Source organism: Myiozetetes cayanensis, unplaced genomic scaffold, assembly GCF_022539395.1.
Source record: "Myiozetetes cayanensis isolate MyiCay16 unplaced genomic scaffold, myiCay2020 scf10, whole genome shotgun sequence".
Taxonomy (NCBI): domain Eukaryota; kingdom Metazoa; phylum Chordata; class Aves; order Passeriformes; family Tyrannidae; genus Myiozetetes; species Myiozetetes cayanensis.
Window position 1 is genome coordinate 21,489,323 of NW_026086605.1, and position 26,049 is coordinate 21,515,371.

A 26,049-nucleotide genomic window follows, 5' to 3' on the forward strand; every position below is an offset into this window, starting at 1 on the left:
TTAGGATTGTTCAGCCTGGAAAAGAGAAGGTGACCTAATCACAGCCTTCCAGTACCTCAAGGGAGCCTAAAAGAAAGGGAGCCTGTGTGGTAGTTGAAATCCACTGTCAAGAGTCAGAGAAGTACCTCCCCAGTTTGTTGTGGTGTTTCAGTGCTTCACAAAACCTGTAGAATCACCAGGGCTTTCAGTTAATAATACAGTTGATACCCCTACAACTTGTGCATTGAAGCATCTAATAACTTAAAATATCATTTTCCATGGAGAAGGCTTGACATCATACTCTTCATACTTTCAATTAAAATATTGCTTAAATCAATGTGAATTTCTAGTCACGAACAGACACCCTCTTTGTTTGGAGGTGACCAGCATATCATCCACAGAGAGAAGCAGAACAATGTTTATAGCTTCAGTGTAAAAAGTTAATTCCAACCATGCACCACATTCAGGCAGTTCACAGGACTAAGCCTGGAAGAATGGTGCTTCACATCCCTCTTTCACGGTATTAACATTCCTTTTCATAGGAGGTAAAAAACTGGGTGTGTGGGGGGAATGCTTCTTAAGTGTCTTTTATGTAAACCTGCACCACACAGAATTTCTAAAAACAGCATCACGGGATGCTAGATTTTCTTGAGGCTCTCCTTTTGCTATCTTCTCCTCTGCCCCCCTCAAAAAAACATAACAAACTAGCAAACAATTGTTTGCAACCTGGAGGCCAAAGAGTTATGTGCAATAGTGCTAGCATAGGTCCATGCACTAGCATTAGTCCTCAGCAGCGTTACACACTACTCAAACGTGCCAAAGATTAAGAAAACAAAGCTCAAGTGCAAACAAAGACAAACACAATTTCCAAAAGTGGAGAAAGTCAAGTCGCAATGGGCAGTGTGACTGTCAGCTCCTAAATTTAATATCCACTCACTGCCAGACCACTAATTCATTTTGTCTCTCATTCTGTAACCAGTGGTGTCTGAATCCTGCTAATTCAGGTAGAACAGCAACAATTCAACTTGGAACATACTGGAACATTAGGACAGCCAGATGGCAGAAAACACAGACTGAAAGAAGATAGTGGCTGGATGTCCTTTCTAGCTTTTTTCGCTTGTTTAAAATTTTTTTGTTGTTGTTATTTGGGGTTTGGGTTTTTTTGTTGCTGTTTGTGTTGTTTCTTTTTTTTTTTTTTTTTTTTCCTTTTTTAATCATTCCCAATGCTGGACTCAAACCTTCATCCTTCCCTCCATCTCCCTGCTCTGGCACTAGGAGAGAATGTATCTCTAAAGTATCTCTACAGGGAAGCTTCTAATCTTCTCTAAAAAGAAAACAACTGTCAATTAAAAGAAAAAAAATCAGGAATCTATGTTTCAGGACTATCCTGGTCACCCTGTACAAAGTAGAAAAGGGATTCATCTCACAATACCAAACACAAATAACCTGAAGAAGTAAGTCTGTAAGACCTTTACTTTTTAAAATAATTCCTCTCCAAATATGCCAACTTTAATTACACACAAGTCTTTCATCCTTTATTCTAATCTACGATATTTGTCTCAAGGCAGCAAGTTTGAAATGAATTATTGAAAAGATAAATTTTCAATTCATTGCATAACGCATTTGCCTCTTATTACAGAAAGGGCACACCAGAGCATCTAACTAGTTTTCACAGTACACTTTAATTAACCTTAATCACATGCCACCTCTCCCTAGTATTTTCGTTTTCCCTCCACTCTCCCCCTTATATGGCTACTCCTTCCAGCACATCCACAGTATGGTTTCTAACTGTCTTCTACACAAAACCTGAATCATACTATTTGAAAACAAAGCAGTATCCCCAGCATACACACTTTAAAGTGTAGAATAGCTTTCTGGTCATTCCCACACGTTTTCTATTCCTTCCTCTGAAACAGCTTTCACAGTTAATGACAGGTCTTCAGCTCTGTCCCATAACTTCTCATTATTCCTTCTGATGAGCTAACAGTAATCTTCTTAAACACACACAAGATTTTATTCCTCCCTGGGTGGCATAGGATGTTCTACTCTTGAAGACTTCATATTAGTTTGACATTATCATATGGTCAAGAGGGCTTGCAGCAGTATACCTTGTGCACCTACAGCTGTTTCCTTTGGAAATACTTCAAATGCCTTAACTAGGCATTAAGTGAATGTTTCCAAATTCTCCAGGAGGTAGGAAACCTTTGCACACGCAGGGATTAGTTAGCCAAAAAGACACAGCAAGAAGAGAGCAGGAATGGTTTCCTGGCACTATCCCATAATCTAAATTTTCACAATTGACTCAATTACTTGGACCCTGAAATGCAGTCAGTTTTAGAATTCACCTAAATTCTTGTCATGAGATTGTTTTTTATTTTCACTCTTAGGTACAGTTGCTTATCTTAGAGATTTTTCATTTTTGCCACCTTACCCTTATCCACTTCAGAAAACAAACTATTGCAGATGTTACTGTCTTTACTGTCCCTGTTCCTATAGTTTTGACTGATATAAGGAAACAATTTTATATCTAAGTGACCTCCTTTACTTTTTCTGCTTAGTCTTCAAACCCACATACACACAAAACCCCAAACCCATGTGCTGTTTATTGTCATCTAAGAGCCTTCTGTATTAACAGCAGTTACCTCTAGTTTTCAAACTTCATCTCTTAACATCAGAAAAAAAAAATCACAGAAAGGTAGAAAGTCCAAAGGTATGACAAATATAATGTATTTCAGAGCTCTATTCCATAAACAAGCAAAATCAGAGTGAAAAGTAGTGCAGGAAACATATCAAAATATTATTCCTATAACCAGCAAACTAGACCACAACTCCTCGTAATACTACACGCTTTAGCCCACATTATTTTCCTGCCAAATGCCCACAGTCTTTTTTCTACCTACACTCTTCTTATCACTGTTAGAGCAAAGAATATGACTTGGACTCTTTTCCCAACTCATCATGGCTTATTGCCAAGTGTTCTGGAAAGCACTTGAAAATTTGCATCTTTCTCAGTATTTCCAAGTGCAAAACAGGGCTAATACTTCCCTACCCAGTGATGGTACTGGGAGGATAAAGGATGCTTAATGTGAAACCTATTGATGCATTACATTGTTGATAGGAAGAACAACAAAGCAAGATTGAGGGTACATGGTTAAAAAAAAAAGCTGCAGGAACACTTTTTCTGGTGGTGCAGAGGAGCACATTGCAGTGGAATGATGACATTCTTTCAGGCAGGGGAAAACAAATTTTGGGAGGACAAAGGGAGGGGGAACAGGGGGAATCAAGCTGCTGGAAGACAAGACTAAACACCCATCCCTTTCCATAGGTAGGAGCAAATCCCTAACAAAACCTTGGGAAAAGCCCTACTTGGAAGAGGAAGCTCCTGGCATTGACTTCACCTTTACCAACACACAAACAGAAACCATGAGACTGTCCCTGTGCATGAGGGGCTATGCAGGCTCCTTCTCATACAAACCCAATGCACTTCAATTCAGCCATTACTGTCAGGGCTGTCCAAGCCTGCAGACCTACTGCATCCAGCCCCCACTTTCCAGTAACACATCTGCCAAACGTGGCTCTTGAATAAAATGCTGTATGATAATGCACCTGGTCACCAAACAGATGCATTTCTTTTGAACAAATCAAGGAGATTTATGCTTGAACCCAAAGGAGGGAAACAAAACCTCAGAATTTCTGCATGCTCCTAACACCGGTATTCAGCAGCAGGCCATTTTTCACTGCATCAGACACTCTGTGGGGCCTGTGCCCATGCAACAGCAAGTCTATACCCATTGCTTCTTTTTCAGCTATTCCAGCCAAATGGGAGAAGGATGGATGTTGGAAATGCTGCCTTGATTTGATATTTGAGGGTCATGAATGAGAGAAGTAAACTAAATAGAAAATCTTCTTAAAGGCACAGATGAATGGTACTGCACCCAAATGCTGAATGATTTCTCTCCAAAAGAGATAATACCCTTGTTGAAATACATTCTTCTGACAAGAAACATCAAGCCTCAGAGGATTAGAATAATTAAAAAAAAAAAGGTCAAACGATCTATTTTAAGGCAAAGTTCCCCTAGCGATGCTGGGATAACTTTAAATTAAACAGAGCAAGCTGTAAATACAGAGCAGCTACTCAGAAATTTCAATGAGAGAAGACTTAAAATGCACACATATGCCACACCAGATATTACCAGTAACAGAGCCACAAAAACACTTGTGCACCAAAGAGCAAAGTGCATCATGTATCAGTAAGTCCACACGACATTTAGGAGGCAGCAGGGAAAGAGATAGTGTGACTGCCTCCAGCTCCTGAAGAGTCCAAAATCTTGATCCTATGTATGCAAAGTGCTCAGGCACTTCTAGGTATTGTATAGAAGCAGGACAGCAAGAAGAGATATTATAAGTTACCAGTCACTAAAGCAACTTTAAATATCAAGATTACTTAAAAACATAAATAGTTACGTGCATGTGCTATTCACGTAGAAAGAAACTCTTAGTTTGTCAAAACACACAAGAAGTTTCTAAGCACTGACAACTTTGAAGATGCTATCCAGCCAGGGAGGAGTGTCTCTCCACCTTTATTTTACCAGGTTCCCCTGTAGGCAACGGGCCAGGCTCCCTGTTGCATAGGCACAGCGTCCACTCCCTTGAGCCTGCTGCCACCATCCTGGCACCGCAGCACTGGGCTCCCTGATCCCAACAGCATCAGGCCATAAAACCATGTTAAATTTTTTCCTTACCTGGATCCAAAGCCACTCAAGGGTCTCTACTTCCCACAGCCTCTTCCGGGAGTACCATGCAGGCACATAAAAGCTATCTCCACATCACCAGTCTGGTGCACTAACATAGCACTTCACATGCGCTTTCCTCAGACCCAGCTGAGGAAGATCCTGATTTCCAGAGCTACACTCAAGCAACCCCTCCATGGCTGCTCCAAGAAATCTGAAGATCTGGATAGATCTCCAATCTACCTGGAAAACAAATATCTTCCTACTCCCACCACTTCAGTAATTCCTTACTGAATGGTTCTCTTGAATTTGATTTCTTGATTCAAGGGATAAAACAGAAAAGGAAAAGAGATCTGCTATGCTACAGAGGGAACAGACATCTCTGGAGAAAGATGCAGGTGCTCCTTAAGCCAACACTGACACCAGAGACTGTGTTTTGTCAGCCCATGGCCTTGTCCAGCTGGGCTCCACAATTTGCCTGTATTACATTCACGCTTTGTTAGCTGTAGCTGTCATAAAAATCAACTTTTTCAGGTGTTGCAAGCTGCAGACCTGGGGTGGGAGTGGTGTTTGAAAAGAATAAGCACACACCTTCTCCTCTAGTCTAAACCAGCCATTTGGCAGCAACCCAGTGCAACCTAATACATCCAGTGCAGGGAGCAAATTACCTGTGAGGGACAGCCCTATACACTGCCACACAGCTCTGCAGCACTGACATCCCCACACACAAAAAAGGGACAGAAACAAACTCCACTGCAATCAAAGAAAGGCTTTTGTTACTCTTCTTTCCTTTTTTTCCCTTTTTCCCCTTGGCCAATTCAGAAGCCCACTGTGCTTCTCACAGAAAGTCATGCTGCACAGTCACTGGGCCTCTGTCCTGATCACCAGTGACACAGTGGTAAGGGACTCATGTACTGTGAACACCCTTACAAGAGAAGAGATCAGGCACGCTATCAATGAGTTGGGAGTCCTTTCTGCATCTCAGTGACATTTTCATCACCATAACTGGCCACGGGTAGAATATCCCAGGAAGCAAACCCTAAAAATAACTTCTTACAACAAGTCAGACAGTCCTACAGCAAAAGGGGAGGGAACATTGCTTACACCCAGTTAGCACAATTTGGTTATTATGAGAGGGACAACAAGCACCCAGGCAAACAGGAGAGGCAGAGAGGAAACAGAGAAGGAAAAGCAGGAGGCAAATCATACATCACTTTCTTCTGCATCACCAGTGACTATCAATAAGGAATGCTTTCCTAAGTGGAAATAAAGAAATAGAAGTAGAAATCTGGAACCAACTCTGCCCAGAATATTTCTAAACACAGTGAAGGAAGAAGCCTTGCTTGCTAAGCACCAGAATGAAAACAGTGTGCACTCTCCACCAGCTGCAGTTACCTTTATGGAAGGTCCTGCAGAGCCCTCTCCAGCAATGGCCCATGGAGCTCTAGGTATCCCTGCGGATCCCCCTGAGAAGGCATCACGCTTCTCAGCTACTTAACTGTAGGAACCACTGAGGATTTTCTGCACCTGAATATCCTCAGAAAATTGTGAATGGCAAACCAGTAGGCAATCCTACAAGTGCTCCTAGTCGTGGCTGATACCCAGGCAGTCTTTGATGGGGCTTCTGCTTGCTGGAGAAGCAGAGTGGTAGGGGAAGAGCAGAACAGCAAGCCATCCACTCCTCAGCTTTGTGCTTAAAGCCATAAGCTCCCCAGCCAGCCTCCCTGACATGCACTTGAGGGGCTACTACCCTTGCAGAGCTCCCTCTCAGATGGTGCATCTGCCCCACTTGTACCAGGGCTAGCACAGCACGTGGCTGTCTCCTTGTACTAAGTCACTCAGCAGCAGTGCCCAGCCTGCCAGGTGCAACACCCGCACAGCCGTGGCGCTCCAACTGACTTCACCTGTGGGCTGCCTCCCTGGCATCACAGCATCCCCACAGTCACTGGAATCATCCCTTTGCACCAGCACGTGGTCACTCTGACAGTCTGTGCAATGGAGGACAATGCAGTAGTAAACTTGGAACTCATGGGGCTTCTGTGCACTTCTGAGTGACGTGCAGAAGCTCAGTAGCTCCGGACCGCGTAAGGTAGTGTGCAATAAAGACATCCTGACAGGATTGGCCCTAAGCAAACACCTGGTTACAGTCAGTGGCATAGTGAGGAGGGGAAAAGCATTACAGGATTTTCCAGTTCCAGGACTGCTGCTCGTTGTGCTTTTCCACATTTTCTAGCTCCTGAACAGCTGATGCACACACAGACACAGAAGGGAGGGGCTCCTAGCATTGTCATCCCTTTCTCCTCCTCCTCCTGCAAAAAGTCTTTCTGAACAAGTTTCCCTGTGGTGTGGGGAGGACCCAGCCACAACTGCAGACACTGGGCTCGCTTGCACTCACTCCCTTTTGATTTACAGAACTTCCCTGCTAACAGCTGCATTGCAGATGAACTCTCTTAAAGTGGACATGCAGCAAGTGAGACAGTAGGGCACGGAGCTGCTCCAAAGGCGATGCAGCCATACTGGCACCCTCTCTGCCGCATACACAGGGACTGCAACCTGTGCAAGAACTCCAGCAACTCTGTCTTAATCCCACTAGGCACAGAGGGTCCACTACTTAGCACAGAGAAACCCCACCAACTGAGCTTATTTCTGGACATGAGTTCCTTTCTTCTTCCCATCAGCTGATCACATCAGGTGTCAGTGGTTTTGGATGAACCAGTTAAGTAAGTATCAGACTACAGCTTGTTAGCAGACAAAGTAACAACGCAGCAGAGAGGCAGGTCTCAGCAGTGTCAAGTCACTGCAATGCAGGATCCAGGAATTCAAAGATGCAGAAGGAAGAATACAAGTTCCTCTGGCTCAGTCAAGGTGCATGTGGATTTGTTCCCAAGCCAACTCCCACCACCCCTTCAGATAAGGTAACTGCATCGGTGAGATTCATGTTTTGTTTCCAAGATGGGGAGGGAGTTTTGGCTGTGTTTTCAAATGAGAAAAAAGCTTCAGCAATTAACATTTCATAATTCATCAGGGAAATGAGAAACTTTTTGACCATATGTGAGGTGGTGGGAGAGAAAGCTTTTTAACCCCAGCTTCAGGACCACTGAAGAAACTAAATGTACACAGCCACAAAGAATTAACAAAGTATAATGTGCTTCCTTAAAGCTGGGTACCCAGCTCTCCAGCATCATAAACTGCTAGCAGCAACCAGAGTCACCTGAACTTGTCAGCAACATCTGATAATGGTTACCAAAAAAAGCAAACTCCCTTGTTCCTCTTTTTTCACATCTCTGATGCTAAACTTGCTGTCTGGAGAAAAAATGCATTATGAGAGCTTGACTTACAGCCTGCTGCTGTAGAAGTGCTTCCACACAAAAGACAAGCTGACCAACACTTCACTCCTTTACATCATCCTTATTAAGTGCAAGAGCAATTCACACATACAGAGGAGGCTGAGGATCATTGCTCTGCACTGAAAATTTTAATCCAGGCAACTTCATAACAAGCAGCAGACACAACAATATCCTAATCTGCAGAGCTGGCAGATTCTAGGCCAGATGACACACAAGTCAAACAAAAATGGGCAGAGCCGAAAGCCACTTCTCAATCTGCAGTCCAAAAGTCAGGAATATTTAAAGTAACACAGGAGCTATGAATCACTACTTTAACTTGCACTGAAGAAGCACATCGTCACAATCAAGCTTTGCCTCTGCACTGGCACCAGTTATAAAATAAAGCTGCGCAACTTAGCTGTCCTAATCTCTCTGACACAATCTCAACAGAGGACATTTGATACCCAAAGCCTAGATGGAGTGGCTCCGAGGCAGGCAAAATTAAACTTAACAGCACACCAACTCTTTTGGCAAGCAAGAGAAAACTCCTGCTTGGTATCACCAGACTATATTCTATAGTAGCCTCCAAGAAAAATGTCCCAGCAAGTCCCTGTGGGTTACAGGGGGTACTAAAGACAACCTCCTCCTTCTACATCTATTTTTCCTCCAACCAATGGGTGATTTCCTGGCCAACTACTCATGAAATGTTAAATGCTTTGACATAAGGGAGTATGAGGAAATAAATAAAATAAAAAAAAACCAAGATACACATGGACATTTTCAGAATGGCAGCTGCTCTAATACAGTAGAAACACTAAATTTATTTGGCAGGCACTGGAGACCAATACAGGATGAGTTTTAACAAGCTGTTTTCCCTGCAAAAGCTTCAAGGGCACCCGTGGTATTTGAAATGTGCATCTAGAAAGTGCATCCCAGAGAAAGCACTGGACTATCCCCTATGAAGTCACATTTCAAGTCAGGTGTATGACATCAGGTCTCTAGCAGCAAACACAGCAGCAGGATCAACACACACATCTCACACATCTCCAGAGCTGCAGAAAACTTTACACACTGACTATATTCTGCTGCACAGATAATGAGACCTTGTAAAAGAGACGTCCCTGTAAAAGAACAGGGATCAGAGGAAGGAAGAAAAAATCGGTGCACTTAAGTTTAAAGATTTCTAGCTCTTTTCTCTCTTTTTTTCACCTCAGACTTCAGGCTATGTCAGACTACTTCTCCTTTTCTCACTGTTCCCCCTGGGATTGAGAAAACCTCCTCTTTCAAAAAAGAGTTGTCTTCAACATCAAGAAACGACATCTCTGTCTCCACAGCTATCGCTTACCACAGTCTACACCAACTGACTTATCAGAGATGACACGGTAACTGCAGAAGATAAAGCACATCCAAATACTGAGTTACTCCACTAGACAAGCTGCAGCCTACACCAGCTAACTCAGGTGCCTGGAAGAGAAGTGAAGAAAAGGAAAGGAAAGAATCCTTTCCACAGGCTTTCAAAATCTGGCTTTGGAGGCTTAACATCCTTGTTCTCACTCATGGTCTGTATTCACAGGGGCTTAAAAAGTCCACTGGGATTTGGGCTAGTGGGAAAGGCCTATACCATTAATTTCCATAGACATTAATGTCTCACTTAATAAATAAAAGCCTTAAGTTGAAGAAGCCCTTCTAGAATGAAACTAATTTTTATTACCACAATACTGTCATACTAAGTCTACAGACAAACATTTTATACTCGTGTATTGCTGTTCAGAGGTTTCCCGGGCACAGCCGGGTAAGCCTTTCCTGAAGCTGCCTGCAAGAAGGTACCGTGACAATTTGCAGCACTGCAAACAAACCAAGAGATATCACCTTTTGCTATGAAGCTCTGAGATTCTGGGCACTGAGTGCAGACACTCCTTCACTAGCTCCTTGCTCCACAGCCAACTGCAAATCACTAATTATTTTAGGACCAGTCCTTATAATGGTCAACTTCCACAGAGGAGGCTGCAGCACAGGGTAGTAACAGGACTTCCCTCAGACCCAATGGAGGAAAAACTGCCCAACTTTAGCCTCTCCATGCACTACCTGCCCACCACGCTATCAGCGCTGATATGTGGGAACACTGCTCTGCTCAGCAGGGACAAAGGCAGTACACAGGGTCAATATTACTACTAGTCCTAATAGTGCTGACATGGTTTTGTATCAGACATTTTCAATGATGACAGCCCTGTGTTACCAATGACACTCATGCAGGCTGGTTAACATCATGTTCGATAGCCTGCAACCTACAGGCAACACTGAAACTTCATTATTTGTACAAACTCTAGTGGGGAAAAAGCTCTAAGCACAATGTAAAGAACTAAAATTATTTGTGGGTGTAGGGAATAGAACAAAAGACCAAAATAATGAGACCAGCTTTTCCCCCTTCTTATGTTTCACCTACCAAAGCAATGCAAATCCTGATGATTTAGCCAGTGAAAGCAGGGTGCATTCACCCTCTCTTCAGAGAGGAAATCTCTCAGAGCAGTGCTGCCCTGAGTTCAGACTGGAGGAGGAATGCCAGTCCACATTCCCCCCCACCATCCCAGTGGCTATAGGAGAGCAAGCCTGGTATTTCTCACTAGGATGCTGTCCTTCGTTAATACATCATCACCCACCCTCCTCCCCTCCCTTTCTCCTATGAGAAAGTTTAATCCTTTGGCTCACACGCATCTGGTAAATTTTTCAGTCCCTGTTTGCCACTGTCATCATGGCAACAGCCCCCAGAGATAACCCAGCAGCCCTGCCACAGCAGGCAGGCTGCTGCTCCCTGCCTGATCGGCCATTTAGCCTTTGGCTCATAGGCCTAAAACGAGCTATGCCCACTCCCAGGTTCATCTTTGCAAGCACCTTCCTTCCTTAGAGATGTGCTTACATGGGGTTTGTTTTTCCTAAAGTTAATTGTGTCTTCATTCCCACAATGCCTACTCTTTTCTCTGCCACAGCTCTCAGCTCAATTTTTGGGACTCCGACAGAATCGCGCTAACCACAGCACTGTAAAAAGAGTTGCAACCTTTGCTGCCCTGGAGAAGAAGGGTCTTGTGTTTACCAGCAAAATCACCCATGCCTCTGAGCAAAGAGAAAATATTAGCTAGCAACCCTCTCCAAAGCACAGCACTAACCTGGACTTGTCCCAGTGTCACTACTAAGCACACTCCAGCCACAGGGAAGACAAGACAGCTCAGGGCTGCAGGTGCTTGGACAACAGCTATCTCAAGATGGGAACTTTGGACTGAAGCAGCAGGACAGCGGGTCACTGCTTTGGAGAGATATGTAACTCATGCTCTCAGAAACTTAACACGAAAGTTATACGCACACACACATTCTCTGAAAGGTCATCGCATTTACTCAACTCACATCTCAGAGACGGGGAATTCTCCCTCTGACTCTGCCAGGAGCAGAGCGAAACAGATCCCACACCAGTAGTAAAGCAATAGTTGTCTCCTCCTTTCCTGACCCCATCTTAAAAAGGCAAGATACAGCATTAACCAGCTCTCCTTACATCTGTGAATTAGTCTCAGACATCAGTAATCAGCCACTTGCACCAAGCACCATATTTCCAAGTCTGCTCATCTAACTTGTGGGAGCAACAGGAATTCTGCAATATTCTCTGGGAGGAAAGAGGAGGGTAAAGCAGCATTACTAAAGGGCTATTTTCAATCAAAGCATTATAGATTAATATGAGTTACAGTAACCGATCCATGAGAGTCAAGTGAACAATCAAAACAAACTCAAAATTAAAACGGAAAGAAAGGGAGATGGATAGTAAAAGTGAAAAAAGCTATGAGGAATCAAAATCTAACAACTATGGACCCAGTTTCCCCAGAAAGCTAAACCCATGTTCCACTTATCTTTGGCTACCCTTAGTGTTCAGAAAGCTTATTTCTAAGATTCTGCCAGCCCATTTCTTCAAAAGTATTCTGCTGCTGTTCTCCAAAAATCAGGCAGGCAGCAATAGCAGAATGCTTTGAGAGACATTACAGACATTTGGAGTTATATTTAAATAGACAGTAAATTTAAGAAGGAACATGATGATAACCTAACTCATAGGACCCTGATTGTCATAAGGACCAGCAGGATCTACAGTAGTTGGAGTTACAGGGTATCATTCCCTCCACAGACTAAAAAAAAAAATCTCATGAGCACCTCAAAATTTTAAGGACATATTTGCCCATCAGAAACCAACGTGCCTCTGCTTTGCCCAGGATGATTACTCTGAGCATTGACATCACTTCTGTTGCAGGCAAACACACAGTGATGTCAGATCCTCCACTTTTCTTCTTTTCTTTCCAAAATTTGAGGCCTCTTTCCTCTGTTGGTGACCCTGGTGCCAGCCAATATTGCCCTCTTTCCCCAACCAAGCCAACAGCAATAGCTCACTCTATAGTCAAATACCAGCAAATGAACTTGTTTTTCTTCTGTAAAGTCTGCTATCTTGGTGAAAATCAGGAGATTTCAAGAACAGAGGAAACAAAAAGAAACCCCTGAAATACCAAAACAGATGACAAGTCAGAATTAATGAAAATGGGGGGTGATGCCCTGGTTGTCAGGGTTTTGAAACAAATCAATAATGCTCATAGCTGGCACAGTGGAGAGAAATTTGTTTATATGTGTGCTTCCCTTTTAAAAACTTTCTTCACCCAATTTGCAGGGCCAAAAAAGCTAGAGTAATTCCAGGAAAGGATGGAAGGAAACAAAAATGTTATCATAGTCCTCTCTTAAAACAGTGAAACAGTGGTGTTAACCCACTGTTGGGGAGGGGAGCACCCTTTAGAAATTTCTTTATGATCCACGGATGACTCCTTCTCTGCTAGTGATGTTTTTTGGTACAGTTCTAGAGAAGGATTAAATTTGGAGACAATGAAATCTCCATACTGCACACCAAAACCAACAAAAAAAGGTAAATAGTTTTTGCACTGGATCCCTCTTACAAGAAATTCAAGTCGCTTCCCGACTATCTACAGGGATACTGTAGGTATATACTTCTCTTCACTGGAAGGACATCTACACATATTTCAACCGTGGCTTGCTGACCAGAGTAAATGCTCTAGAGCCAAGGGCTTTGAGACACGTGCAGGAGTTAGTCTAATCACATTTCTGCCATACACAAATCCAGGTTATATTGGGAAAACAAGAAACCCGACTTGCTCACCAAGCCCCTTTCTCCAACCCCGTGCAGAGGCAGTAGGAACTCCTGCCCAATCTGTGTGCCCACTTCCCCCCTCTCCTCATTGTTAATGCCGGAAATTTAATACTCAACGTGACCACTGAAAAGACAGACACAAGCTGAAATCCTGTCTGCTCTGTTCCAGCTCCTTTATAAAATATACAGCGTAAAATGAGAGGCAACCTGGGGTAACCCCAGCCATCCACAGTGAGAAAGAGCCAGCTTCTGGCCATAACAAGCCACAGTAACGCAAGGCTTCCACCACTCACCGCGCCGCCAATCTCTGCCGGCTCTCATGCCAGGGCACCCTTCTGCCTGTACTGATGTGTTGTGACAGGCAAAAAGCCAGGCTGACCCTCAGCAGCCCCCCACTAAGCTCCCAGCTCCAGCCTCTCCTCCAAGGAGCTCTCCTCTTCTCCTCACACCTCTTCCAGTGGAATTTCCCCCAGTGATATATATATATATATACACACACACTCTTCCCCTGGGGGCTGCAGGCAGAGGCAGGTAGGAAGAAGAGGGGCAGGCAGGCTGCTGGTGTGAGGTAGATGGCTCTTGCTTCTGACATCAGCAGAGCAGCTCTGCCACCAGCCCCTGCCACACGTGTGCTGTGCTGCAGAGCAAAGAGTTCAGCTACTTGCTATCCACACTCCCATCCCACCAACTGATTCTTCCCCTGCAGCCCCTGTCCCACCCAGCCCCTTACGGTTCCTGCACCAGGCAGTCCCCACCCTCACACGCTGCTCTGGGAGGGTGCAGCACTCTTTGCCCTGCTCCCTACATCCCTCCAACATGTGCAAAGACCTTCAGAAAATACCCAGCCCACTGTAGCTGGTCTCCTACACATGTTCCCTAATCACAGCACCTCTCAGACACCTGCAGACAGCAAACAGGGAGGTAGGGGATAGAACTGGGGTGCAGGGAAGCTCTTCTCTCAGCCTAAGACCCTGCAGGAAGGGCAGCTCCTCTCACACACCAAACGACCAGACTCAATTTGGCTGCTCAGCAAGTACTGGCTAAGCAGACACGATTTGATTTGCCATTCTTTGCAAGAAAGGACATTTGTCCTCAACCTGCATCCACAGGCACACACTAGAGGACAGCTATTACAGGACATTTCTACACAAGTCTGGATTTTGGATTCAGCCATCTGTGACAGGGCTGCTGGGCTTCCCCACTCCCGCACAGAGCTGACCGCCCCGCTGCAGTGCACCACCGCTGCGTGCAGCCGATTCCAGAGGGTGTGAGGCAGCCCACGGGGGACTCGGAACCTGGCAGCCACAAGAGCAGTCCAAGAGAGTCCTAACTCGAGCAGCAGCTAAAAACGAGTACAGAGTAGATCAAGGCAGATGTTAGGGACTGATGCTGCTAAACGTCCTCTGCAGAATTCAAGCTCAAGGTTTTAGTGTTCAGGGAAGCTACTGCACACACCTCCAACAAAACATATTGTAAAGCCCAAATCAGCAACCACTACAAAAGCCAGGACAATAAGAGATGTGTGAAAAAAAAGCAGAGTTTGAAGAGTGTTTTTTTCCTGTCAAGGTTTGATACACAGAAGTAATTCCCTGCTCCTCCCACAATCCACATAATCTCCTCCAGGAACAAGAACAAAATAACTGGGTAGACTGCAGATTTTTATCTGGTTTACAAATTTGGAAAGATGAAAAAGAGTGAGAGAAGCCACCTCTATTTTGCAGGCAAGAGCAAAGCCACAGTAGGGAGAACACAGTGAAGTGGACTAACTTTCAAAGCAGCTGGTTTTACTATTTTCATCAAGAGATGTCACTTGCAAGAGTTGAAAGATACAGATTTTCATCAGCAAATTAAATTTAACAATAGATGTAAAGCACAGAGATTTGTCCTCCTGCACCTAAAAAACAAGGGCCAAAAATACTACACATACTGGCAGGACCACTAAATGCTATTTGATATAAGCACTATTCTAAAAATTATCAAATGGTAAAGCTCTGCCTACCTCTTTCCAATGCCAGACTCTCTCTTAAGAGAGAGAGTCAAATCAAGAATATTTCCCTACTGCTACTAAAGCTACTGCTTTTCTCTTGATCGTTTTGATCACTGCAAGTAATTTTACTTTATTTGAACTTCGTTGCTGCCTAGGAACTGTAGCACTACTTGCTATGAATTTTCATGATCAAAAAGTATTCTGCTGAAACCCATACGACAACTTTCAAAAAAATTACAGTTATTACTTTCTGCTACCCGTAGCTCTGGTAAAAGCCTGTGCATTCAATCCCATAGGAATTTCAGATGACTGAAGCATTGTATTTCCCCCATGTGTAATAACCACTGCTCTTATATGTCAGCTGAACGCTGACTAAGGTGAAGTCTGTTTCCTCTCCCTTTCCACAAGCATTTGGCCCCTATTTAACATTAAGCTTCTTGGCATGCTCCTCACTGGGCAGTCTTAAGCATCAACACAATATGAATAACAGCAAATACCTCATTAAAGCCAAAATTTGAATTTTAATCTAGACCAGCTCTTACTGACAAAACTTATTAAAGAAGAGAGAGAGCAGGCATCCAAAAACCATAGACAATACAGAAACAGAGACTCTCTTCTCAACATCTGACGTAGTATTTTATGAAGGGTGAAGTTGTTAGCGCCGCCCAAAGACCAGCACCACGTCCATCCTCCCAGCTTTCACAGAGAAGCCCTGTAAAACACCATATCTCTTCAAATCTTTATCCTTTAACTGCATACAATTTACCCTGAAGCATTCCTCTCCCTCCTTTTCAGATATGTACAGTAAGCTTTTCAGCACTTCCCAGTGAACTATCCAGTATTTTTTCATCAAGTGTCTTGAAAAACAAAGGTAACAAGAAGTACTGCAGAAGGAGAGCAGGGCCCTTGTACGTAATCAAGGAAAGCACTACAGCAGGCAAAACTTCTCTGAAGCAGCCGTGGGCTATACATAGGTTGCACCAGAAGCAAGATCCTGCCCCTCGAAGTAGCAGTTGCTACATCAGGTATCCACACAGCCAAACTCTGCTCAAATTTGGCTCAAATTCTGCTAGAGGTGGTCAAAAATGTTAAATGTGGCAATGATTAAGTTGGAGAGGGACAGGCTCTCTCCATGTGAGGGAATATTCTGGCTCTGTGACCATGCTTAGAAGAAAACCAACCACATGGGGCAGCAGGCTGGGAGGGCGGGTTAACCTGCACAGCAGAGAGCAGCTGGTGCACAGGAAAGCCCCGTGCGTGGGTACTGACGGGCAGAGACACGGACAACCTGAGGAGAAGTGCCAGGTTGAGGAAAGGACACATCAGGCAATATATATGCAGGATACTGCAGAATTAACACCATAATGCTCCTCCTGGGGGAGACAGCTTTGTAAAATGCCTTTTCCCAAGACTTCAATTTTCAGGTTGCTGAACCAAATTCTCCCTAATCACTGATTTACAGCTGCAGTGTCTAAATAGCACACATTTTTCCTTCTGTGTTTTAAAGACCTGTTCCAAGGTGAATTCACTAACTTCTTATCAAAATATTTAGTCCCTTTTTGTACTATCAGCTATCAGCAAACACATTCGGAATAACTGAGGAACCTATATAGTCAGTTTAAGTCACTTTTCACAGATTCTTTAGCCCTCAGATTCTTCAGTCTTCAGTGCAACCTGATCAGTCCTTTGTTTCTGACACTCTTCTGTACTAGTAGAAACATCCGATTTCTTTCTTGGATCTGCTCACACCCTTTATCTAACCAATACCTTTTTAAGTATATCATTGTCAGCTGCCTCAAGTTAAATAGCCTGAGGACCAGGCTAGCAGCCTCAATGTATTTTATGTATAAGAAGGAATGCAATCTAAATAGTAAGTATAGATCAAAACATGGCCATATTCACTCACACTTACTTTTCCTACTTGTTGGGCCATTTAACTGTCATCACCTTAATATGAAAAGCAATTACAATCTATATATTTCTCTGTAACTCATTAGATTATTAAACACTTAAAAACTGACTCAGTCAGCTTTTCTGTGAGTTTTGGACTTCAGCTAATATGTTTCTGAATTTTGTTTCACGATATTGACCCTGCAATTTTCCCCAATTTTCTTACCTCCAGCATTAACGTCAATACCATTTCCTTTATAAGAAAATGGTTTATCCTTTGCAATCAGTTTATCAATCTGTCCTCTCTCTTTTCCAAGCAGGCTGGTGTCCACTAACTAGCATCTGAGAACATGGCTCTCCTGAGCTTTAGTCCTCACCACAGGAAAGTCTGCGGAGCAATCATGGCATTAATGGTCGTCAGAAAAGCAAATCCACTCTTCAAACCTCTCTCATATTAAGTTGAACTAATTTTGAACTCAAGAGATTGGATACCCCACCTATATCAGCAGGCATTGTCACGTGACCGTGGAGCGGACACTAATTCTCACAAGTTCTGCAGCCACCTCCTTAACAATCTAGGGCTCTACTGGTTGGTCTCCAACATGACCTCACTCAGGTTAAATACCAAAACATTAGCACTAATGCTTACTTCCAGAAGTTTTAAAAAAAAAAAATAAAAAAAAAAAATCAGTCTTCCCAGCACTCTACCACTGACACTACTTCTCTATGCAAGATACAGTACACGGAAATTTTTCACTGTTCTTCAATCTGTCTTCTGCTCTCATCATCACATTGCATATTCTAGCAAAAAGGAGAATACATATTCTATTTTTCATTTTTATAAGGATTAGGCAAAACATCATTCACTTCTAAATCATTTATCAAGATCATTTGCTTTCTCCTCTTGCTTTTTCATTTCTCTGTGAACAACCCCTAGCAAGCCCTCTACTCAACTAGAAGATAGTCAAGGGCTTAATACATTCATTTTGTCAAATATGAAAGACTCCTAAAGACTTAAAACTTTTTTGTTCACCTCTTCTAGAAACAGTTGCCTCTGGCATCTCAACTTGTTGCACTCCCTGCTTTCAGCATCTTTTATTGCAGTTCAGTTTCTCATTCTCCCCCTCATCCACCCCACCCGCAAGGCAACTTTAATCCCTGTAGTGATTCCTTACACACTAGAAGACACACATTCTCTTCATACTACAAGGTCTTTGTGCATACAAATGTCCCTGGAAAACAGAAGACTAACAGCTTGGGGGAAGAGTTAAGATTTTTCATAGGGCTACAGTCTGGCTTCAGGTTTTGTAAGTCTCCAGGACTAATGAAAGCAGAAAAAACCCCCAGAACTTGTTCTAATACGCTGAGAAGTCAAATTCATAAGATTTCTCCACCCAACCTCTTTCTGCCTTTGAAGGCAGGCTTGCTAGTTTCCAAACACACCACCTTTAACTACAGCATGAAAGGAGCAAGGCCAATAGACAGCACTTATCCTTCAAAAAAAATAATCACATCTGTTCTGGTAAGACAGATCTCCTCAGTAAAAAAGACATCCAGCAAAATCAGTCTGTAACACTTCTGTTTATTATGAGTGATTGGTACACACACACATGTAGGTAAATCTACCTCTAGCTCAGCTTGAAGAAGAAAGATCTCAAGAAATAAAAAAGACAACCTCACTTTACAGAGTGACCATTTCTAGACATAGGAATTTTTCTATCATCCTACACTATTTTCTTTCAGACTCCTCTTTGCCATGCAACTCAATTATTTTCCAATGTTCAAAAAACGACCAAAACAAGCAACTACAGATCACTTAAACTTATTACAGCCTCAACTCCACAGAAGTATTTTCTGTTAATATCGGGAAGAAAGGTAGATTGAGACACTAACCTCTTGCTGACAGTTTTTTGGTGTTGATGATTTTTGCAGCATATTCCTGTGAAGAATTTTTCTTTACACATCTACGGACCACAGAGAAGGCTCCCCTGGAAGAAAAATAAAGAGGGTAGGTGCTATGAAACTGAACATGTGAATGTAGTAGCAACAACTTCTGTCCCCGGAGTGGACCAGATTAAGGATAGGGCAGAAGACGTACAGAAGAGAGAAACAACACATAAGAATCTGATGAAGGATGCATGCTATCTGATCAGCAAATAAACTTGGTCTAGATGGTACTCAAGCCTCCTGACAAGCCCCCTCAGAGACAGCGTAGTAACAAGAGCACACTGTGCAGGGAGAGAGAGACCATACAGGCACAGAAACAGGACATGAAGGGATTGATAAACAGGAGACAAACAGTCCAGAACAGTGCTGTGAACACTGGCCAATATGTTCATCTCCAAAAGACAGTATTCTTAGCAGTTACATCACATCGGATTTGTGTCTCCCACGTTCAAGTACGAGCTCGGTCACAAAACTGCTGCAACACTTTCCAGAAGTTATCAATTCTTTTATATCCCTCAACCCACCTGCAAAATGGGGATAAGCATGTACCTACTAATGAAGTGAGGAGGAAGCTATGATGCTTTGTACATTTTCTCAAGCTGAAACTATTGATATTATTACAACTATTGCAAAGAGAATTCCTCTTGGAGAAGAGGTCTGAAGGAAGAAGGATTTCTGTGAGGAAAAAAGAGAGAATACAGCAGAGACCAAGGCGAAAAGATAGGGACTCAAAGTCTGCAGGACTACACAATGAGTGCTTGAAAGCAGCACCTTGTTTTTTAACAACAACAAAAGAGGGTGGGAAAATAATAACTTGCTCTACAGAAAAGATCTGAAAAGGGGAAAAGGAAAAATGTGAGAAAACTAGCAGATCAGGACTGCAAACCCATGTCTAGGGACAAATGTACACATTTAAAGTATAAGAAAGGGGGACAGAAGCTGCACAAGGGCCCCACATATAGTTAGCACGACAGGGAACCTAAAATAGCTTGAATTCTCCCAATACTGCAGTCCTGCCTTTTTATCCCCATCCTCAACCTCTACATACAAACCAATAAGCATCAAGGTGAGCACCAGCACCGGGTTTGGTGACACACAGCTGCAGCAGTGTTGGGAGGGACGGGGACACCGGGCTGGTGAGGAGAAATGCAGCAGAGCCAGGCAGTTGGTGCAGGAAGGGAGGGAGAGAGCAGCAGCACCCACGAAAGCACTGTCCCCATAATCCTACCCTGATCCTTGCTACGCTGTTCTCCTGCCCAGTGGAGTCCCCTGCAAAGCCCTGTCCTAGGGTGCAGCTGCAGGTCTGCCAATGCGGAGACAAGTGCGGAGAGAGGGAGGGAAGGAGCGAGGGAGGGAGGGAGAAGCGCGGTGCAGCAGCACCTGGTCCTTTCACAGGGACAAGGAAGTGGGGACTGAAGCATCGCCGAGTGGCTGTGTAACAGTGTCGCGTCCCAGCGCAGAAACAGTTGCAAGGAACGGCAACGTGTAGCTGGGAGACGGTTCGGGGCAGCCAGGTCCTCAGGAAGGCAAGGAGGGAAGAGAGGAGACCTCGGGGTGCAACAGGAGCGCGCAGCACGAGGCAGGCTACGGGGACACCCGCTGCGGCGGGGCGACCCAGGGGGGCAGGAACACCTTTCCCTCCGGCGGCGGTGCCGCTGGGGTGGACGGGGGTTGGAGAGCAGGATTACAAGCGCGACAGCTAATCCTCCTCCGGCTCCCGAGAGAGCCGGGTGGCCGGCACAGGGCTCCCGGCAGCGCCGGCGGGTCCCGGGGCCGGGGCGGGCGGCGGGGCGCGGCGCGGGGCGCGCAGCGGGCTCCGTACTTGCCAAGCTCCTCGTAGAGCTGGTACTCGTCGGTGAAGCGGGTGCACGTTGCCGTGGTGGCCATGTTCGGGTTGCGGGAGGCTCAGCGCCGCTGGGGCATGGGGCAGGGCGGCGGGGACGGGCCGGGCGGCGCGCTGCTCGGCGGCCTTTCCTCCTGGCTCGGCGGGGCGGCGCGGGCTCCCCCCGCGCCCGGCTCGGCGCTCCCCGCTCCGCCGTGCACAGTCACCGCTCGCCGGGGAGGGGAAGGAGGCTGAGCCTGGCCAGCACCGCGAGAACTGGCTCGGAGACACCCCGCGCCGGCCCCCTCCCTCCGCCGGCCCCGGCCCGCCGCGGGGTGTGGCCGCCGGGGGCGCTCCCGGGGCGCCCGCAGCGCCGCCGCCCGCCGGGGGCTGCAGCCGGGGCGCGGCCGCTCCCCCCGCCGCGGCCCCGGCGCGGGCACTGCAGTGAGCGACCCGCCCCGCGCCAAGGGCGGGCGGACTGCGGCGGGCGCGCCCCCTCCCCGGCGCTCCGCGGGCGGCCGGGAGCGGACCCCGGCCGGGGCACGGCGGGTATTTCTCTTAATTCTCCCCGCGGGGGGCGCCGCGCCAGCCGCGGCCGGATAAGCTTCCTGCGTGCAACGGGAGGGGAGGGGAGCGGGAGCTGCCGCCGCCGCCCTCCCCCGGGCGCACGTCAGCGGGGCGAACACCGGGCCACCCGGCCCCTGCGAGCCGCGGCCCGCAGGCAGCAGCCGTCCGGCTCGTCCCGGCCGCCCCGTGAGCGGGGAGGGAGCAGCCGCAGTCAGAGCCCGGCGCCAAGCGCAGGGGACCCGGTCCGCGAGCGGGGCCTCAAGCCCTTCTCCGGATCCACCTCAAAGTTGGGCCCGGCTCTCCTGAGCGCTGTCGGGCTGCCCGACCTTGGGGGCGCGTGTGGGAGTCCCCGAGGAAATGAACCATCTGGTGCGGAGGTAAAGCGGTAACACGCGAAATGTCTTGCAACTGTTAAAAGAGTGAGACCCGGCATTCGCACAGGCGCGCGGTTTATGGTGATGAGACTTGGACACAGAAGACAAACAGAAATCATCAGTCTCCAACTACAAAAGAAAACAAACCGGCCTCTGTGCCGTCTCTACTAGCATACCATCTGAGAGTGCTGCTGCAGTGCCTTTATAAACAAGTTTGTTTTCACCTTTTACTTCAGTGAGTCTGTCTCTTCTGAACAATTGCCAAATCTGCTTAATATGCAGATTTATATAGGGCAGTCACTGATCCAGCCAGAGAGGGAAGGGCTGCACTGGCCTCTCCTGCGTGACTGGGAGTGAAAGCTGTGTTAAGAACATTCGGAGAGACAGATGAGTGTACCATAAGCCAAGAGTAGCATTAAACTGATCTGAAAATTAAGAGTACTGTATGAGTGCCATATATTACTGCACTGTGTCTGGACTATGAAATTGGCATGTTATTCAATCATAGGAAAAGCAGTGACAGCAGCCACCTGCATATTCCCCCCAACTCCCCATCTCCAGGTTAAGTGCAGCCAGCACAGTGCTGCAAAGTCTACACTGAAGTGATGCAGTGGGCAAAAATTCCCTCAGCCTATGCAGAAAGTAGATAGCAAAAGTAGGACAACATAACAGTAGCATTACAACAAAGCAATACCTCTAGAAGGTGATTATGAAACAACAGCATTCTGCGTCTTACACCATGCCAGCATTTAAACCTGGAAACCTGCTGACACAGCAGAATAATTCAGAGAACCAACAAATTATCTATCCAACAGGTATCAGTCAATCAGCTTCCTACCAAGCTAAAACTGCTCCAACAGCCTCATTTTGTGGTCCCCCAGTTTCTTTAACAGAACAGTTGCCTCCAAGGAGTAAAGCAGTTGACAACCCATGGTCCTTACCAGAAGCACTGGCTGATAACATGAAACTCAAGTGGAAAATTATATATGCAAAGGTGGACAATGTATCTGATACACAACCTGCAGTGCACTTCCACCATCTGAAATGACTTTAGATGTCCTTTGGGCAGGAAAGGTGATCTGTTAAGTTTGTGCTGTGGTTGCGCTGGGCAATGTCATCAGGATACATGCAACCCAGCCCCCAAAATTAAAATGTACAGAGCAACTGGAACAGGGCTTCATTCCACAACACAAAAACTGAGAGAGGATGTTTAAGACCAAATTTTAGCATGCTGTGCTGAATGAGCAGCCAGAGGGAGAGAATCTGACTTTTATGCAGAGGAAAGTGGTATGAGCCATGACAAAGAAATACATCAACAGGAGAGGTTTACCCAAAGCTGTGTATTAAACTGAGAGATTCTGCAGTTGAAACTGTCTTAATTGGACTCAAGAAGTTGTTCTGTGCCCTGCACAAAGCACTCCATAGTATTTAAGAAGTTCTGATTGCAGTGGTCTCATAAAAATACATAAGGAACATAGAAAGAGGGAGACAGAAAAGGAAGCTTCTCATCTTCAAGTGTTACAAGGAAAAGTGAGGTCTGGAAATCAGAAAAGGAACAGAGTAGCAAGTGTATAGAGAAAAGCTAACCATGTGTTATGCATAGCAAGTGCTACAGAAACAGATTGCTAAACGAGAAACTTGAGTTAAGCGAGAAGTGGGATATAAATTGAGTGACAGACTTGATTAAACCAAGTACTGAGTGGGAGACTAAATTATGGGAGTAGAGTTTTCAAAAGGAATGTAGACAAAATGAAGCAGGAGGAGGGGTGGCAATATGGATAAGAGTATTGTGTCAACAGAAAGAAATATTGATGTTCTGGCTGACATAGCAGCCTACTTGTACTGAGAGTAGAACTGCAAACAGAGGTGAATCTGAACTCTGCCTGGTCAGAATAATGTTGTAGGGACCAGAAAATATCTGAACAGTAAGAAATGGTTTTGACAGCCTGTGCACTAGTAATGGGAGATTGAGCAAATGAACAGTAAGTGAGATCCTAACCTCAGTTGTGTAGGATTGAAGTCTGGAAGTAATGCCTTGCTTTTAGTATTAGCCAATGCAGAGCTCACATTAGCAGAGTAGCAGTTTCGGTGTCTATCTTTTGAAGTAGCACAGTTTGGCTTATACAGTACACTGCTCTGTCAGGGATGTCTGAGGTAATAATCTGATTTTAATAACTGGAGCTGAGTAAGAGGCACTAAAGAAAGTAAGTAAAAATGCAAGGGATTTAATGCAAAGCCTATGGGCATAAATGGACATTTCCTCTGAAGTTAACGGACTTCGGATCAGTCCCCATCTGTCCATGGAGCCTAAGGTCAGCTTTGGTATGTTGAAGAATGTCTGTGGGAAGGCAGTAACACAAAGGTGTCAGTCTTTAGTGAAGCAGAGTGAAGGACTACAAAATTCGTTCACAGAAACTGACTGGAATTTGACCCACTGTGGAAAACGGGAAGGGTGCTGGAGAAGATGCATGGTATCATCTTTCCAACAAGGTTGAATAAGACCAAGGGCAGCATGTATCAGCGTGCTGAGTGGAGTAGTGCTGGCTAGTGCCAGATATGAAGAGAGTGTGTTAGCAAAATTAAAGGACTTGGGAAGGGTAAGAATTGGTGGAGTTAGAAATCAGCCTGGGAGGGTGAAGGCAAGAAGCAAAAAAGAAGCAGTAAAGGAAACGAGTAGGCATATTTTTAAAATAGACAAGGTTTGGGTTTCTGCTATTAACTTAGGGTCCCACAAAGAATCAGTAAATTTTCATCTCTATGCCTCCACTCCCCAGCCTGTGTCTTTAGAATGAGTAACTCCTGGTAGGTCTTATCTCTCACAAGGGCTTTACAGGGCATAAAGTTCAACCTGTCCTGCTATTATGTGGGGCTTCCTGGCACTACTTCAATACAGTAGCAAATTAAAATGCAAAACAAAACATCCAAACATCTAAAATTGTGTGAAATATTGCATCATCTTAAAATTAGGAACTTTTTGGCAGGGGAAGAAAAATTTTTAAATTCTTAACTATTATTTTGCTTCTGACTCTACAAAGAAAAATGCAAAGAGTTACCTCAATCAAGAACCATTTTTCATGACTATCCATAGAGTCACTGTCACATACACAGAAGAAAACCCCCTTATTCTCACAGGTGACTATTTATGTTGGCTATGCAGGATCTCTCAAAAACTTTTTTACTTAAGCTGTTGTTGAGTATATACCAAGAAAATCAGTCTTCTTTAATGTGCCTGGTTGTTCTCTTCCTTCTCCCAAACTGACATTCATTTGCTACCTCTGAGGATAGAGGCTGATAAAAGTAAGTAAGTGAGGCTGATAAAAATAAAAAGCATAGAAAGAAGGCTCATAATGGAGGAACTTTTTAATGAATGAATATAAAATTTATATTCGAAATAAACGATAGAGTTCTGGAGAGAAGCAAATATTAAATTACCCTATTAGTAGGGACTATTCAGCCATCCATCTAGTTTAGTGTCTTGTCTTCAGTAGTGACCTATTCCAAATGATAAATGTGATGGAAGAGGAAGAGGAGGGGATGAAAGGAAGACAGAAGAAAAAGGGATAGGAATCAAAACAGGCCAATAAAGAGATCCGTAAACTGTGACCCACATGCATATTGTGCTACTTGATTAGAGTGGCTTTCCTTCTGACCCCAAGCTGATGATCACAATATGCCCTGAAGCACAAGGATTGGTGGCCCCTGTAATTTTGATCCTCGCTTGTGTCAGTGCACATGCTATTCTGTTTCATGTCAATGCCTAATCCTTTTTGATACTTACTAAGCTATTTAAGTCAATAATATCCCATGGCACTGAGTGTCGCATGTTAATTATATGGCTCATAAAACATATAACCTGATCTCATTGCAAATTTGTTCTATTTTAATGTCTCTGAGTGCTTTCTGCTGTTATGAGACAGGGTCAGTAGGTAGTATGTCCAAGTGGCCAGCCCTGCTCTATACATCTCTGCTCTTCAGTGCTGTGGCTCTCTGCCCCCTGGGGACTTCAGCCAAAGGAGGGGGCAGCTGTGGTCTGGCAAGGTCTCAGTGCCTGGGTGCCTCTGGGTGGGCTCTGTGTACCTGCTGGCCTGCCTGGTTCCCCAGCTCTCCTAGTGATTCATGGGGACAGACACATGCCTTTCCCTGGGATTTTTCCAAGTCACCTCAACATGAGGTATTTTCCTCTCAGCTTGAAGTGATTGTGACTTTGGATTTCAGAAAAACAGGTTAGGTCCCCAGCAAGGGAAG

At 45.0% G+C, this 26,049-nt stretch overlaps 1 protein-coding gene across 21 annotated transcripts in view; it reads right to left on the bottom strand.

The window, feature by feature from the left end:
• The window catches only part of CAMK2G (calcium/calmodulin dependent protein kinase II gamma), a 133,546-nt gene that overhangs the window by 96,773 nt on the left and 10,724 nt on the right, over positions 1-26,049 (bottom strand). For 11 of the 21 annotated variants that reach the window (XM_050336501.1, XM_050336425.1, XM_050336461.1 and 8 more), the window contains exons 1-2: positions 20,864-21,073; positions 18,988-19,082 (exon numbers count right to left, since the gene is read on the bottom strand). In XM_050336501.1, the coding sequence (XP_050192458.1) occupies positions 18,988-19,082; positions 20,864-20,928 (160 nt within the window). In that variant the 5' untranslated portion in view covers positions 20,929-21,073. Of the gene's footprint in view, positions 1-18,987; positions 19,083-20,863; positions 21,074-26,049 lie in introns of those variants that run through there. The other 10 variants (XM_050336485.1, XM_050336400.1, XM_050336452.1 and 7 more) reach the window with 1 other exon arrangement.